Source organism: Podarcis cretensis (assembly GCF_951804945.1).
Source record: "Podarcis cretensis genome assembly, chromosome: 12".
Classification (NCBI taxonomy): Eukaryota; Metazoa; Chordata; class Lepidosauria; order Squamata; family Lacertidae; genus Podarcis; species Podarcis cretensis.
In genome coordinates, this window is record NC_137181.1 from 18,483,336 (window position 1) to 18,498,586 (window position 15,251).

The 15,251-nt window shown below is 40.4% G+C and overlaps 1 protein-coding gene across 4 annotated transcripts in view; it reads left to right on the forward strand.

The window, feature by feature from the left end:
* PARD3 (par-3 family cell polarity regulator) overlaps nucleotides 1–15,251 on the forward strand; it is a 567,153-nt gene that overhangs the window by 216,317 nt on the left and 335,585 nt on the right. For all 4 annotated transcript variants that reach the window (XM_079996388.1, XM_079996385.1, XM_079996386.1 and 1 more), the window contains one exon: nucleotides 11,769–11,947. In XM_079996388.1, coding sequence (XP_079852514.1) covers nucleotides 11,769–11,947 — 179 coding nt within the window. The remainder of the gene's footprint in view (nucleotides 1–11,768; nucleotides 11,948–15,251) is intronic.

Here is a 15,251-nt window from a genome sequence, read left to right on the forward strand (position 1 = left end):
AATGAGGGTTTGATACCCATTGGCTACCCTCACCTGGTTTTGCTGGCCAATCGAAGCTGTTCTTGGGGTATGGTCACTATCACATGCTGACAGCTTCTAGGAGCCACAGGTGAGAGCTGAGAACAGGGTGGGGACCAAAGGTAGGCAGACTACCCCAGAAGGAGCAAGGCAAATCCTCCACCAGAGATTATACCCCTCCCTTAACACCCCAAACACCCTTTATTGCAGTGGATCGTTTCACTGTCCTAGCATAGTGTCTAGTCTCTCCTATTGCTTTATTAAATCTTCTATCCATCCATTTCATTCCCTGTTCAGGACATACAAAAGAAAGTTCTTCACACAGCCCATTATTAAACTGGAATTCACTCCCTCAAGATGAAGTGATAGCCACTAACTTGAATGACTTTAAAAATGGATTGGGCAAACTCATGGAGGATAAGGTAGCCAATGCTTAATAGCCAGAATGATAATGTTTTACCTCCACTGTTAGAGTCAATATCCCTGCATACCAATTGCTGGGAATCACAAGTGGGGAGAGTTTTGTTGCACTGTATTTATTTGTGGGCTTCCGGTTGACATCTGGCTGTCCACTGTGAGAAGAGGCTGTGGGACTAGATGGGCCTTTTGGCCAGATTTTTTTTTTTTTTACTTTTATCTTACAAAATTGTACTTCCACCATTCTTGGTACCACCCTGCTCCTTTCTAAAATTTTCCTTGACTCCAGCTTGTAGTTATGGGTTGGAGGAACATGGGCTGGCTTTCATATTATTAGGCTGCCTTCTTCCCCTATTGAAGGAATGGGTAGATTTTTTATATAAAGAGTAATGTATGTAAACATAATACTTTTAGAACAGGGGATTTATACCACACCTGCATGGTTGCATGGTCTTCCTTTAAAACAAAAACAAAAAACCACCAGAATCTCATGTTTTCCCCGAAGTGAGAAGAACTTGATAGACTGTCATGGCAGACAATCTGATTTCCCTATCCACCAACACACTCAGATTTTATTGCCATTTTTGTACAATTTGCAGGTTGTACTAGTGGGCTGGGCATTAACTTTGTTACCTAATTTCCATACCAAGACTGTTTTGAATAATAAATGCAACTAATAATTTTAAGTTTGTTTATTAAATGCAAAGTGGTGCATACAGACTTGATACAAGGGGATATGATTATTATAGTGATAATAAGCATTATTTGGAAGCTGCATAAATAAAGAAATGGCTTGGGGCAGCATTTAGTTTATACTGCAGGAGACTAGGAATAGGCACAGAGTATTAATTCCAATTGGCATTTGGGTAGCATTCAATTTTCATCATAATTGTTCTCCATTTGCTTGGGCCATTATCAGTAATTTAAGGGAATTAGAGATTCTCCTCTTAAAAGTTTCTAGTGAACTCTTTAGAATAGGAATTGTCAAACACTTATAAACCTGCGTGCATTCACATTCATTTCCTATTCATGAATGCTGTATAGCAGTGAGATGTGTGGATATGCACAATACTAAAATTTTGTTTCCTTTCTATTATACAATGGTGAGCTTTTTTTTAATCTTAGAGAGGTACTTCATTCATTGGCCTGTTTTAAACATAATGCAAAACCATATGTTAAAGTTACATGAATGAGCCTGCTTGAGCCTTAGTTTCATAGCTATATTTTCCTCTGGTGTGCTCTTGAGAAGAAGATTAGAAGAATCCACTACCTGCTTTAAGCTAACCACAGTTTATCTATATACTGAGGAACAGCAGACTGTGGTCAAGCTAAAAACCATGGTTCATTGAAACAAGTAAAGATCAAACTACATTTTCTGATCTTTGCTTCTTGTTAAACCATAGTACAAACTTACCAAAGTTGATTAGATTGGGACCTAATAATAAACCAGTTAGTGTGCAAATGTGTCAGGAACTAGCAGGGTTCTGAGGAACGAATGGAAGAGGTAGCAGAGCCAGAGGCTGAACCAAAGGAAGGGGGTAGCAATTTGTGGGGTTTTGTGCCTTCCGCAAGGCAGGAGCCATAGTTGGAGGATGGGGAGGGGGTCTGAGCAGTCTGAGGAGGTGAAGGAAGAGAAATGAAGCATCCATGTTCAGAATAAATATACATCTTTTGCACCAGACTATAAAGGCCAGGGGAAGGTGCAAGGTATGTATAGCCAATGTGGTATCCTCCAGATGTTGTGGACTACACCTCACATAATACATGGCCATTGGGCATGGAGGCTGGGGCATGTGGAAATTATAGTCCACAACATCTGGAGGGTGCCAGCTTGGAGGAGGCCGGTTTATGGTTTCTCCACTTGGCTCATGGCCTAAGGGAAAGGCTGTAGCTCAGTTGCATGCAAGAGATCCTCTATTTAATTCATGCCATCTTTCTGCACCCCAAGCCGAGTGAGCTGCTGCTAGCCAGTGTAAATCAGCTTTCTCCAACCTGATGCTTTCCAGATGTTTTGGGCACTAGCACCCATCATCCCTGTCCATTGTCCATGCTGGCAAGGGCTGATGAATGTTGTAGCCCAACAGCATCTGGGAGCACCAGGATGTAGAATGCTCATGTGCATATTACTGAGCTTCATTGATGGTCTGGCTCAGTAGGTACCGTATTTTTCGCTCTATAACACGCACCTGACCATAACACGCACATCGTTTTTAGAGGAGGAAAACAAGGGAAAAAACATTCTGAATGAAACAGTGGATGTATCATTTTTGTGCTTCATGCTGTGGCCAAAGACATGTGATCTGATGGTGAATTTGGGGTGACCCAATGCAAAAATCCTGAGAATCCCTGTGGATCCATGCTTTGTAACCACGTTTTTGAACCATTGCAGCCCCAGGCAACAGTGGGTGTGTGGTTTTTGGGGGGCAGGCTGTAGCCATGGACATGTTATGTGATCTGATGGTGAATTTGGGCTGACCCAATGCAAAGATCCTGAGGATCCATGTAGATCCATGCTTTTTAACCACGTTTTTGCACCATTGCAGCCCCAGGCAACAGTGGGTGCGTGATTTTTGGGGGGCAGGCTGTAGCCATGGACATGCTATGTGATCTGATGGTGAATTTGGGCTGACCCAATGCAAAGATCCTTAGGATCCATGTGGATCCATGCTTTTTAACCACATTTTTGCACCATTGCAGCCCCAGGCAACAGTGGGTGCGTGATTTTTGGGGGGCAGGCTGTAGCCATGGACATGCTATGTGATCTGATGGTGAATTTGGGCTGACCCAATGCAAAGATCCTGAGGATCCATGTGGATCCATGCTTTTTAGCCACATTTTAAGTGGGGAGGGAAGGAAAAACACAGAAGGGACAAGGAGCAGGAGAGGGGTGTGCAGAGAAGCAGCTGGCTAAGAATGCAGGAGAGGGGTAGGGAGGAAAGGAAGGCAAAAGTTTTCCCTCACCTACCCACCCAAGCCAGCCAGCTAGCTCTCTCTCTCTCTCTCTCTCTCTCTCTCTCTCTCTCTCTCTCTCCTGCATGTTTTCAGCTTTCCCCTCTGCTTGCCTGGAGGGGAGGGGCTTTCCCTGCTCTTTGTTCCGTTTGAGCAAACACAGCAAGGAAACAGAGGTGGGTGGGCAGTAAGACCCTGAGGCAGAATGTCGGAAAGCAGCCGCTTCCTCTTTTCAAGTTTCCCTTCTAGGAGACGCGCGATTTGATTTTTGCCTGCTTTTTTTGCCTCCCCTCGCACCAATTGGCTCCAGGGACCACACATTCGCTCAATAACACGCACAGACATTTCCCCTTCCTTTTTAGGAGAAAAAATCTGCGTGTTATAGAAGGAAAAATACGGTATTTTCATGTCTTCTACTTCATTCCTCATCTCTGAGCTTCCAGCATAGCCACTGCTGGAAACAAAATGAAATGTTTGAGTCAGGAAGGCAATTCCTTTGTTTAAGGTCATAACAAACATAAATTCAATCTTTTAATCCACTTACCCACCACACTGGTTTGGGGAAATTCATCCTGGGATAAAAGTTTACAGGGAGGATTTGACTCACCCTGTCTTCCAGATAGTCAGCTTTCGCATTTGTAAGGCGCCACTCTCCCCACATTTTGTGAAATTTAGCTTACCAAATTAACATTCTACCCACATCCCTAGACATGGGTCTGAACGCTCTTTGGTGTCTGAAATGTGAGGCTTCTAAGGCTTCTAAGGCATTTCCTTTCGGTAGGTTTCTATGAAAACAAAATCAATTGTAGAAAGAAAGTTTCCCCATCTCTACTATACAGGCTTAAAACTGTCAGATGATACCCAATGTTTGGCTTCTGATCTGAAACTGTGTTGAGTGTGACTAGTAGATAATGAATGTTCTCCTCCCCTCACCCTGAATTTTTTTTAAAGAAAACAGTTGGGAAAGGGGGCCAGGAAGTACACATTAATCATATCCTTAAAATTCTTCAAAACACCAATTTTTGCTATGTACATTTGCCTTTTGGGTTAATTGTTTTGCAGTCACTTTTGCATATTTCTAGGGAGTCAAAAATGTGGGGGAGGGAGTTTGGTTTTCAGCTACTTGGCTTCACAACCACTCTGAGGAATATATTGAGGGATACAGTTTATACCTTGTTTAACAACAACAACAACAACAACAACAACAACAACATATCAACAACAACAACAACAACAACATATTATTATTTATACTCTGCCCACCTGGCTGGGTTTCCCTAGCCACTCTGGGCAGCTTCCAACAAAAGATTAAAAATACATTAAAACATCAGTCATTAAAAACTTCCCTAAACAGGGCTGCCTCACAGAAGTCTATGTTCATTTCATTTCACTTTTGATTTGTATACTGTCTTTCTGTATTACGATTCACAAGATGGCTTGCAAGCTTTAAAATAAATAAAATATCAAAGTAATATTCAGTAATTCATTTTAATATGATAGTACACAATAAAATTAATTCTCAAAATACTAGAAAATAATAATTAAAAATTCACTCTTAGCAATTACAGTAAATAATTACTAAACAATGATCAATAAAAATAACAGCAAGTCACAATGCATAAAATACCACAATACATACAGAACCATGTAAAAGAATCAAATTGAGCAACAAAGGCACACAACTTATATTATTATTCTTTTTAAATCCCTGAACTCCTCTTCTCCCTTCTCATTTCTTAGCTGTTTCTGCTGTTCTTAAAATTGTGACCTGGCTGTTTCTTACCTGGACTTGACTGAGAGTGGGTGAGGTGAGGCTACTTGCCCTTCTTTGCAAGATGATGAGGTGGTGGTAGATGTTAAACTTTCCAAGAGGAGATGTCATTCCCAGTGTTTTACACCCATGAATACAAAGGAAGAGTAAATGTATAAAGTTGTCCTATACTGAGTCAGAATTGGTCCATTTATTCCTGCATTGCCTATTCTGATTAGCAATGTTTTTCCAAAGTGTTTCTTAATCTAGTTTCTTAACCCCACCCCCAGACTCACACTCATACTCTTTTCAGTTTAGAAATACAGGCATTCTCTGATTTTAAATTTCCTGTAGTAGAATATTCCCCTGCATCTGTACAATCCTGTCCCCTAATGTTAGCTTCATTTGAATACACAAATTGAAAAATCAATAGGCTGGACAGGGATATCTGTAGCATCCGGAAGCTTTATAAACTGTAATGTTAACTATTGGGTTTCAGACTTGCACTGTTAAATCTATTGTTTTCCCAGGTGAGTTACAGTAACTACTTCACTAGGCTAAGAGATGTCTGTATTTCCTTCACGTGCAGCTCTCTTGTTTAATCCGCTGTGTAGATACTTTTTCTATTAAAAGATTTGAAAGAAGGTTTGTAGACTAAATGCTGCACAGGTATATATTCCAAAAAGGTAAAAACCTCATCTCTTTTTTTGTGGTCTCCTAAAATTAAAATGTGTGCTGTTTGTGAAGTATTTATATTCATCTGCATCTGGTAAATAGGCTTATTCATGTTACAGAGACCAGCAGACTAAAACATCTGGGTAATTCTATGACAAAGTTAAGAACAGCATTAAATTCTTTTAAGTAGTTGAGTCCTGGTAAATGTCTCTTTCTCCCTCCTGCTCTCTCACACATACACATGTGTACAGCAATGTATCAAAAGGCAAATACTGCAAACCAAAAATGTCTGATGTAGGAATATCGTTCCATTGAAACACTAACTTCCAGTGATTTGAATGTGAGAGAACTTAGTTGCCAAACCAAGCTGGAGTGTTGGGAGGAAGGCTCCTGCATACTTCAGCTGGATTCATGGGTGTTGTAGGAATGAGGAGGCTCTGGACCACCAGAATTTGTCATATTCCAGCTCCCATCAGCCTGAGCCAGCATGGCCAATGACTCAGGGGTTATGAGAGTTGCAGGCCAGCAACACCTGGAGTGCCACAGGTTTCCCAATCCTGCCTAGAGGGTGCCAAAATTTGTGTCTATAGTTTATGTGTTCTGACATCAAACAAAACACCGCCATTAGCAATAGTTGCATTTGTGGATGGTTAGGACTATACTGAGAAGTATGAATGTATAAAACCCCAAATGTTATGCACTGTAGAATGGCAAGCATCAACATCAACAGTGTTCTCAGCGATTTATATATACCTGTTTTGTTTAACACCCTGGTCGGACGCTGCAGGTTCTTCATGCTTTTCCTTTGCACAGTTGGTGTCTGTGCTTGGTTACCTAGGAAACTGCTGTTGCATGGAATTTGATTTGCTTGGTTGTTAGAGTTGTATGGCTGAAATTTGAAATGGGGAGTGGTGGGCAGAGAAGACAAACCAGCTAAATGCCTGCAAATTCAGCTGTTGAATATTTGACAGCTGAGGCAAAGCAAGAAAGGCTTATAAAGAGGTGGTTGGGATCTATATGTTGTGGCTTAGCCAAGCCAAAAACATTGTTGAATTTGGACATTTAGGATTAAATTCTGTTGCTCACCTTAAAAAATAAATACCACTCAGTGAAGTTAGTTCTCTTTCATTGATAGTCTACCAAATTAAATGGCATCCTTATGGAAGTGTTTGCCCATCCATCTATTTCTTTATTTGTAAAGCATTCTGCCTCATGCTTCAACTTAAACAAACAAACAAACAAACAGATCTTGGAGACGTTTCTCTGAACATCTCCATAGCACCTAACTGTGGTAATTGCCAGGATTAAGAATTGGGTAAACGGCTCATGCACTTTGCTGTCTCCATTGCATCCTCACTATTCCATATGGCAGAGTTTTTCTGGGTTCCTCCCTACTGAGATCATACTGTTTCACCTGTTATATGCATTCTGATAGCAACTTGAGACCTATTTGTCCTGACAGGTGTGTGGCCCTCAATGATATATCATTTGTACTCAGATTTGTATAATATAAATGTTATTTCTTTCTGCAGTACTTTGTTGTGCTTTTACTTTGTTTTAATGCTGTATCATTGTTGCTAATCTCCCTTGGCTCTGATAAGGGCAAGATATAAGGGCAGAATATAAGAAGTATAAGATAATTACAATGAAGCGTAGGAATGGGGAAGGAAGTGTTAGTAGTAGTTCAGCTGAGGTCAAACAGGATTTATTTTCCAAGATAGAATTCAGTTCAACCCACCACAAGTACTGGAAGGTAGATGCATGTTCATGCAAAAGCACACTTCTTATTACTACCATTCAACTTGCTACTGTGAAATTATTTCTTGTCACTATCTCCACTTTGTTATCTTGCAAATCCTATTATCTTTTGAGGTTTTAACCACAGGTAATAGCTTACTTAATCAGAAACCTGCTCTTCTGTTCAGGCACACAAAATTTCCTTCTCATATTTCATTTATCTAACTACTGTTGAGTTGATAGCAATAAATATGTTTTCGAAGCTACCATATTTTTCTCTCTATAAGATGCACTTTTTCCCTCCTAAAAAGTAAGGGGAAATGTGTGTGTGTGTGTCTTATGGAGTGAATGCAGGCTGCGCGCTAAGCAAGAAGCCAGAACAGGAAGAGGGAGCACTGCGCAGCGCTCTGTCTCACTCTTCTAGCTTCGGGGTTAGCTGCGCAAAGCCTCCCCAGGGCAGTGGGGGGCCTTCATCCCGCTGCCCTCCAGAGGCTTCGTGGGCTGTCCCAGAAGCCTCCGCAGGGCATGGGGATGAAGGCACCCCGCTGCCCTGGGGAGGCTTCGCACGAAGCTGTGCAGCGTTCCCTCTAGCTATTCTGGCTTTTGAATGGCCCCGTGAAGCCTCCGCAGGGCACGGGGATAAAGGCTCCCTGTGCCCTACGGAGGCTTTGCGCAAAGCTAGACCAGCTATCCCAGCGGCTATCCCAGAAGCCAGATCCCTCTTGCTGTTCTGGCTTCTGGAATTCAGAATTTTTTTTTTCTTGTTTCCTCCCCCCCAAACTAGGTGTGTCCTATCGTCTGGTGCTTCCTATAGAGCAAAAAATACGGTACTTAAGTTTCTGCACATCTTTATGATATTTCTCTCCTCTGCTTCTTTGACTTCGTAAAAAATTATTGTGCAGTGTGTTGTTAGATTTCCTATTTCTAGCGCTTATTTAAAATGCACCTTAGCTCCAGAAGCAAATCAATATTTACAGTGCATTAGTGCCACAGAGAATTTGAAGCCTTGTGATTAGAGTTCATTGCTGATTTATCCACTCTTCAAAGCAACATTAGACATCAAACACTATCTGCTATCATCCAGGAATTTGTGACACCGCACTGGGCCTACACATGCTTTCGTCTGGTCTTTTAATTATTTAAGCTCTTTTCCCTTTGATTTTTCTAACAGGGATATAATTCTGAAATCTCTAAATTAAGTAAACTAGGACATTATACCTAACAAACTTATATTAGGAAAAAATGTTCACAGTTCCATTCTTATTTGTATGTTGTCCCAGGTGGGTAGGAGGACTTGTATGTGGTTGGGAGAGGGAGGCGAGCTTAATGACTACAAAGCAAAACAATGCTGATGATTAATTAGAGGCTGGATGAGATGAATATGTCAGATCAGTTTCGGTGGAGTATTTTGTGTGTTTTGTACATATATCTCTGATTCTGGCCTTAAGCAAATGCTAATGGTAATACTCCCCCCCCCCTTTTTAATTCTGAAATGCATTTTGGATATGTTTAAGCAATTAGGCATCCTGATTGACTTTTGTTGGTAAAGTATGGATATTAGCACTAATCATTGACATTTGAATATAGATTCATCCTGTGGAAAGACTTCATGCTGGCAGTAGACTGAAGTTTCATGTCATGTCTTCTCATTAGCCCTGCATGTAAATCTTTTGGGAGGGGGAAGGGGCACATGAAAAGAAGCATAGAAGTAGTATTTAGGCATCTCATTATACTGACTTCTGGGTTGAGGAATTTATGATGAGATTTTGGAAATTGCAAGCTAATCAGTGAATGTATTATTACTGGCTTCATTATTTTTGATTTCTTCTGTTACATATTAAAATTTGGGAATCCCTTTTCATACAACTACACACAAACAGAGAGAGAGACAGAGAGAGAGAGAGAGCTTGGAGGATGCAAACTTAGATTGGCTTTGAACTGTGGATCTCTCTACAAACACCTAATTAAAGCATATGTGCTGTCTTAGACTTTTGACTATCCAGGAAAGAGATCTGGCAATGGTGGATAGCTCAAAGGATATGTCAGCTTGGTGAGCAGCAGCAGTGAAATGGGCCTATTCTGTGTCTGGGATTATTAGAGAAAATATTGGAAGTAAAATGGCTTGTATGGTATAACTTGTGTTATTGTGCTCAGTTTTGGCCATCCCTTCTGAAAATAAGATGATAGAACTAGAAAATGAGTGGTCAACCACACATCAGCCACAATTATCAGGAAGTGTTATCTTATTATCTTACCTTAGTGTTTGGGGCTTCAAATTATCTTAGTGTTTGGGGCTTCCTAGTAAGTGTGTGTGTGTGTGTGTGTGTGTGTGTGTGTGTGTGTGTGTATGAATGAGATTGGTCAAAATTCTCTAGTGAGAAAAATATATATAAATAAGATTGGTCAAAATTCTAGTCTCTCAGTGAAACTGATTGACAGTAATCTCAGCACAGACAAAAGCAGGCATTTTTCATGCTGCATATAAGTATCTTACTATATTTGCTGCCAAAAGCTGTGGTGGTGGGTTTTTTGTTTTTTTTTACATGCTAGCCTCAGCCTATTCCCCCAATTCCATCAGCTGGGTTTGCGAACATAGACTTAAGGTCTGAATTTGGCCCTGGCAATTTGTAAGACTGCTTAATATGCTTGAAAGCCTCACTGAAGCACATAAACTGTGTACTATTATTATGTAAGAAATAATAGATTCTTCTTGATATATGTTTCTAATTATTTTTGCTTTGTTTTTATATTACATTTTGCCTCATTAGTGGCGAACATATCTCTTCCAGTGTGTTTTCTTTGTTGAGCGTATTGGAATGTAATAAAAATGTGTGGTATTTAAACAGGGAAAATAGATAGCATTTTTCATTTTTACTTATTTTTCCTGTTTCCTGAATACCATGCTTGAGAACTTGCTGCTTTTGGGTTCTCTTGGGTGCTGCTTGATGCCAAAGAGGTTTAAAGGCAGGAAATCATGCTGCTAAACAAATATTCAACATAGCAATATCCTTAAACTATATAAACCTTTATGTTTGGAACCATGGTGCTCTTTTGGTTCTGTGCCAACCGCAACAAGTCTTTCAATCTTGATCAAGATATCTAAATGCATAAAAAGGAGCAATGTATAAAAGGAGCGTGAAGAATAGGCTGGTCAACTGTTGCTCCTGTATAGGAAAAGCCTCCTCCTCCATCAAATATATGTGTCAGCAATCTGTGCAGTGTCAAAACTAGTTAACAAGCCAGAACGTAAAACCAGAGTATAATCTGGGTTAGTTTAAACTAAATTTTAATGAAACAGGGATTAACAATGTTGCTAGACTTCTATTATCCTTCATAACTGGGTAAGCTGGCTGAGGCTGATCGGAGTTGAAGTCCAACAATCCCTCTAAGGGGCACAGGTTACCCATCTCTAGATCAGAACAAACCACAGTTCACCAAGTTCATATGCAGTGTGGAGCTGTGATTTGCTCTGAAGTGAAAACAGATGCTTTCCTGTTGAAACAGGAGGGAGAACATGTGAGTTGTACTACAATTAATTTTCAATCACCTAAATGCAGCTTATGCGATCATATGAAAGAGGCCACTGTCTGTTAGTATGCAAATGTTCATGATGATACCCTTCATCTACAAACAAGAAATTTAATATTTCTAGCATCTACGGCTTGTTTGATATGTTCAGTTTGGGCAGTGTTGCAATAAATTCATGGGGGAGAAGGGACACAATATCTTCTCCTCCCCTATATTGATAGCCTCTGGTAGGAAGCAGGTCCTCTGTGTGCTAGCAAAATGGCATGGAAGTCTGGACTGTGTGGTGTTTGTTTTGTTTTGAAGGGAGAGAAAGGATTACTCAGGATCTTCACAGTATTCCAGATAAATTATGCTATTAATCATTACTTACAAGGAAAGGAAATATTTATGGTATCTTCACTAGAAGGGCTGCTGAGACTTGATAATGATTGGTATGGGAAAGAAACAGAATTTCTTGTTGCTGCTTCAAAGAAAGCTAGATAGGCATCCATCATGGATGCTTAATACAAGTTGTCCTTCTGTTATGTCAGTTGATTGTGGCAGATAATTCATTGGAGTCGATACCATTATGCTGGTTTTGGATATACTCAGCAATTTAGTTTCACAGTGAGTGTGTTTCTAATTTCCACACTTAATGCAGAAAGATTAAGGACGTCAGCTACATATGATTTTTGTGTCCTTTTTATCTCTTCAGATATGCCTCTTCATGTACGCCGCAGTAGTGATCCTGCGTTAGTTGGTCTCTCAACATCAGTCAGTGAGAACAATTTTACTGCAGAAGAGCCTTCACGGAAAAACCCCACCAGATGGTCCACAACAGCAGGCTTCCTCAAGCAAAATACAACTGGTGGCCCAAGGAGTCATGAAAGAAAGGTACTATATTTTCCCCCATCACAAACATTTGAAGAAGACACTACTCAATGGCTCAGCATTATTGCTTTATTTGGAAACCCAAACTTCAAGAAGCATCAAAAACAACTAAAACTTTGATGCCAAATTTAAAATTCCTTTTAAAGTTGTTTAAATTTTAAATTGGCTTTAAGAACTATAAAAATACACATAGACGTGACTGTTCATGATGTTCTGTCAACCAAGTTGACTGTGGTGTTGCACAAATAACATTACTACAGACAGGCATTTTTACACATTATATATTTTTTTACTTCCTACATACATCCTTGAAGTATGCACATGCACAGGCCCTTCCATTAGAAGGAAATGACAAAATATTCTAACCCAGTTTACTCATCTCATTAAACCATAGTTTAAAACAAAACTGTGGGTTTAATGTGAACAAGCCGCATGCTTGGTGTACACTGCTAAAAGTCCCCACTGCACTTCTCCCCCAGTTCTCACACTGAATGAGACTGGTGAAATGAATTAAGCTGGATGAAATATTTGTTAGGCGGATTTGTAGCTGGTTGACAGACCAAACCCAAAGAGTGCTCACTAGCTATTTCTAATCACCTGGGGGGGGGGGGGGGGAAATGCCAAGTGGGGTGACACAGGGTTCTGTCCTAGGCCCGTCGTTGTTCTACATCTTTATAAACTACTTGGATGAAGGTATTTAGAGGATGTTCATGAAATTTGCAGGCGATACCAAACTGGCACTGTGGTTTAAACCACTGAGCCTTGGGCTTGCCGATCGGAAGGTCGGTGGTTCAAATCCCCACGAAGGAGTGAGCCCCCGTTGTTCAGTCCCAGCTCCTGCCAACCTAGCAGTTTGAAAGCATGTCAAAGTGCAAGTAGATAAACAGGTACCTATCCGGCAGGAAGGTAAACGGCGTTTCCGTGCACTGCTCTGGTTTCACCAGAAGCGGCTTAGTCATGCTGGCCACATGACCCAGAAAAACTGTCTGAGGATAAACGTTGGCTCCCTCGGCCAGTAAAGCAAAATGAGCACCGCAACCCCAGCGTCGTTCGTGATTGGAATTAACTGTCAGGGGTCCTTTACCTTTACCTTTACCAAACTGAGAGGGGTAGCCAATTCCACTGAAGACAGAATTGGGATTCACTATGACCTTAACAAATTGGAGAACTGAGTCTAAACTAGCAACATGAATTTCAATAGGGACAAATGTAAGGTTCTACACTTAGGCAGGAAGAACCAGCAACAGAAATATAAGATGGGGGGACATGGACACCTGGCTAGCCATGAGTACATGTGAAAAGGATCTAGGGGTCTTAGTAGACTACAAGCTTAACATGAGTCAAAAGTGTGATGCAACATCAAAACAAGTGAATGCTATTGTAAGCTGCATCAACAGAAGCAGTTTCCTGATCAAGGGAAGTAAAAGTTCCACTTTATTCTGCCTTTGTCAGAGCATACCTGGAGTACTGTGCACAATTTAAGAACAATTGTGACAAGCTGAAACGTGTGAAGAGAAGGGTGTCCAAGATGATCAAGAGTATGGAAACCAAACTTTATGAGGAATGGTTGAGGGAATATTTAGGTTGGAAAAGAGGAGACTGAGAGGAGATATGATAGCCATCTTCAAGTATCTAAAGGGCTGTCTCCTGCTCCGGAGGCTAGGAACTAAACCAAAGTATTCAAGTTACAAGAAAGGAGATTCCAACTAAACATCGGGAAGATCTTTCTCACAGTAAGAACTCCTGCAATCGTCTGGTTGATTACTGTGATAATATGATGCTGGACTGATCCAGTTTTTTCTTCTAAGAATCTGTGAATCCATCTTGCCCAAGATTTTGTTTTCAGTCAGTGAGTAGCCAGATTATTAGGGTTGCAGGATTTGATTGTGTGCTGTTATGGCATATTATTTGAAACTAAAATGATTGCTTTTGCAACAAATTTAGGTTCCTCCCAGTTCTGTTATGCATCCAGTGTAGCCCTTGCTGTTCTGCCATGTTGTTGTAGCACCAAACATTTCCCCGTATTTCCTTATAGATCTGTGAGCTTAACAAGCAAAAGTGGCAAAGTACTTCCAGACAGTCTGATTCATAATTTGTGATATTTTCCTCTCCTGCACATATTCTCTGAATTCAATATCTCCACATGAGCAATAATACTGGTAATTAAAGAAAGCAGCAGGAAGCTTGTTTTCTTATATACCTTTATTCTTAAACAGAGGACTTGAAAGGCCTTTCTTTGGTTGTTTTTTAGTTCCTCTGCTCTCCTTATTCTGACCTAATTCTGTCTGTGAGAGTACTTTATTTTATTTTATTTTAAAAAATAGTTTGATATGTTTCATTTTCAAAGCTTGGTTATAGAAATCAATTCTCCAGGCTAAACACATTATGCATTACTTTTTGAGTAATGTCTGAAACTTTACAAACACTCTGAAAATGCTCTTTTATCAACCCGGAGATTATTTTTTATAATACTTAGGTGTCCTACCTTCTCCATTCAGCCTGCCTTCTAGCAATAAACTGCTTACAGATCTTTGTTTGAGTAAGCAGTATATACAGTTTTGTTCAATAAAAATAAATTATTCACAATTTGATTCACCATTTGGATAACTTTAGGAGACAAAGGAGGGCACATTAAAATAATAAATTGCTCCACTTTCTATTATTGTCTTGTCCTTTTTCTCTTTTCTCCCCCAATTCAACTTTCCCATTAGTTCTTTTTCTCCCCAGTTACAGCTTTCTTATAATGTACTCTTTGTTGGAGTTCCGTTCATCTTCCAGTTCCCCAAATCTCAGACAATAAACAAAAGGCTAAAAAGGCAAACATTCTGGAACTCATTTTTGACCCCTCCATTGCTTCTAAACCTGTTGCAGTATGGAAGAACATAGTTGTACTTGCTGAATCAGTATCAGATAAAGTTATATTTGGTTTGCTTCTTTCCACCTCCTCTTTACAGAGCAGTTGATTTGAGAAAGTTGGCATGAGGGCTGAAGGGACCTAGTACCAATTGTTGGAATAGCAGCAGGTGGGGATGGCAGCAGATGGGCTTGTTGATAGGATATTTTTCTGGTTCACAGAGCTGGATATGCATTTCTGATGGTACACTTTGGTATGAAGTGCTGGCACCATTTTTACGAGCGGGGATGGCGAACCTTTTTTGGTTTAGTGGGACAGATTCTTATCTGCTTCGACCACATGAGCCAACTTTTGATGAGTGGCCAGAATGAGCCCACTTGTCAACCATCTGATATCATAATGATGCCATGTGAATGGCAGGTGGGTGGTCTTGCTCACCTGTCACACCTGGGG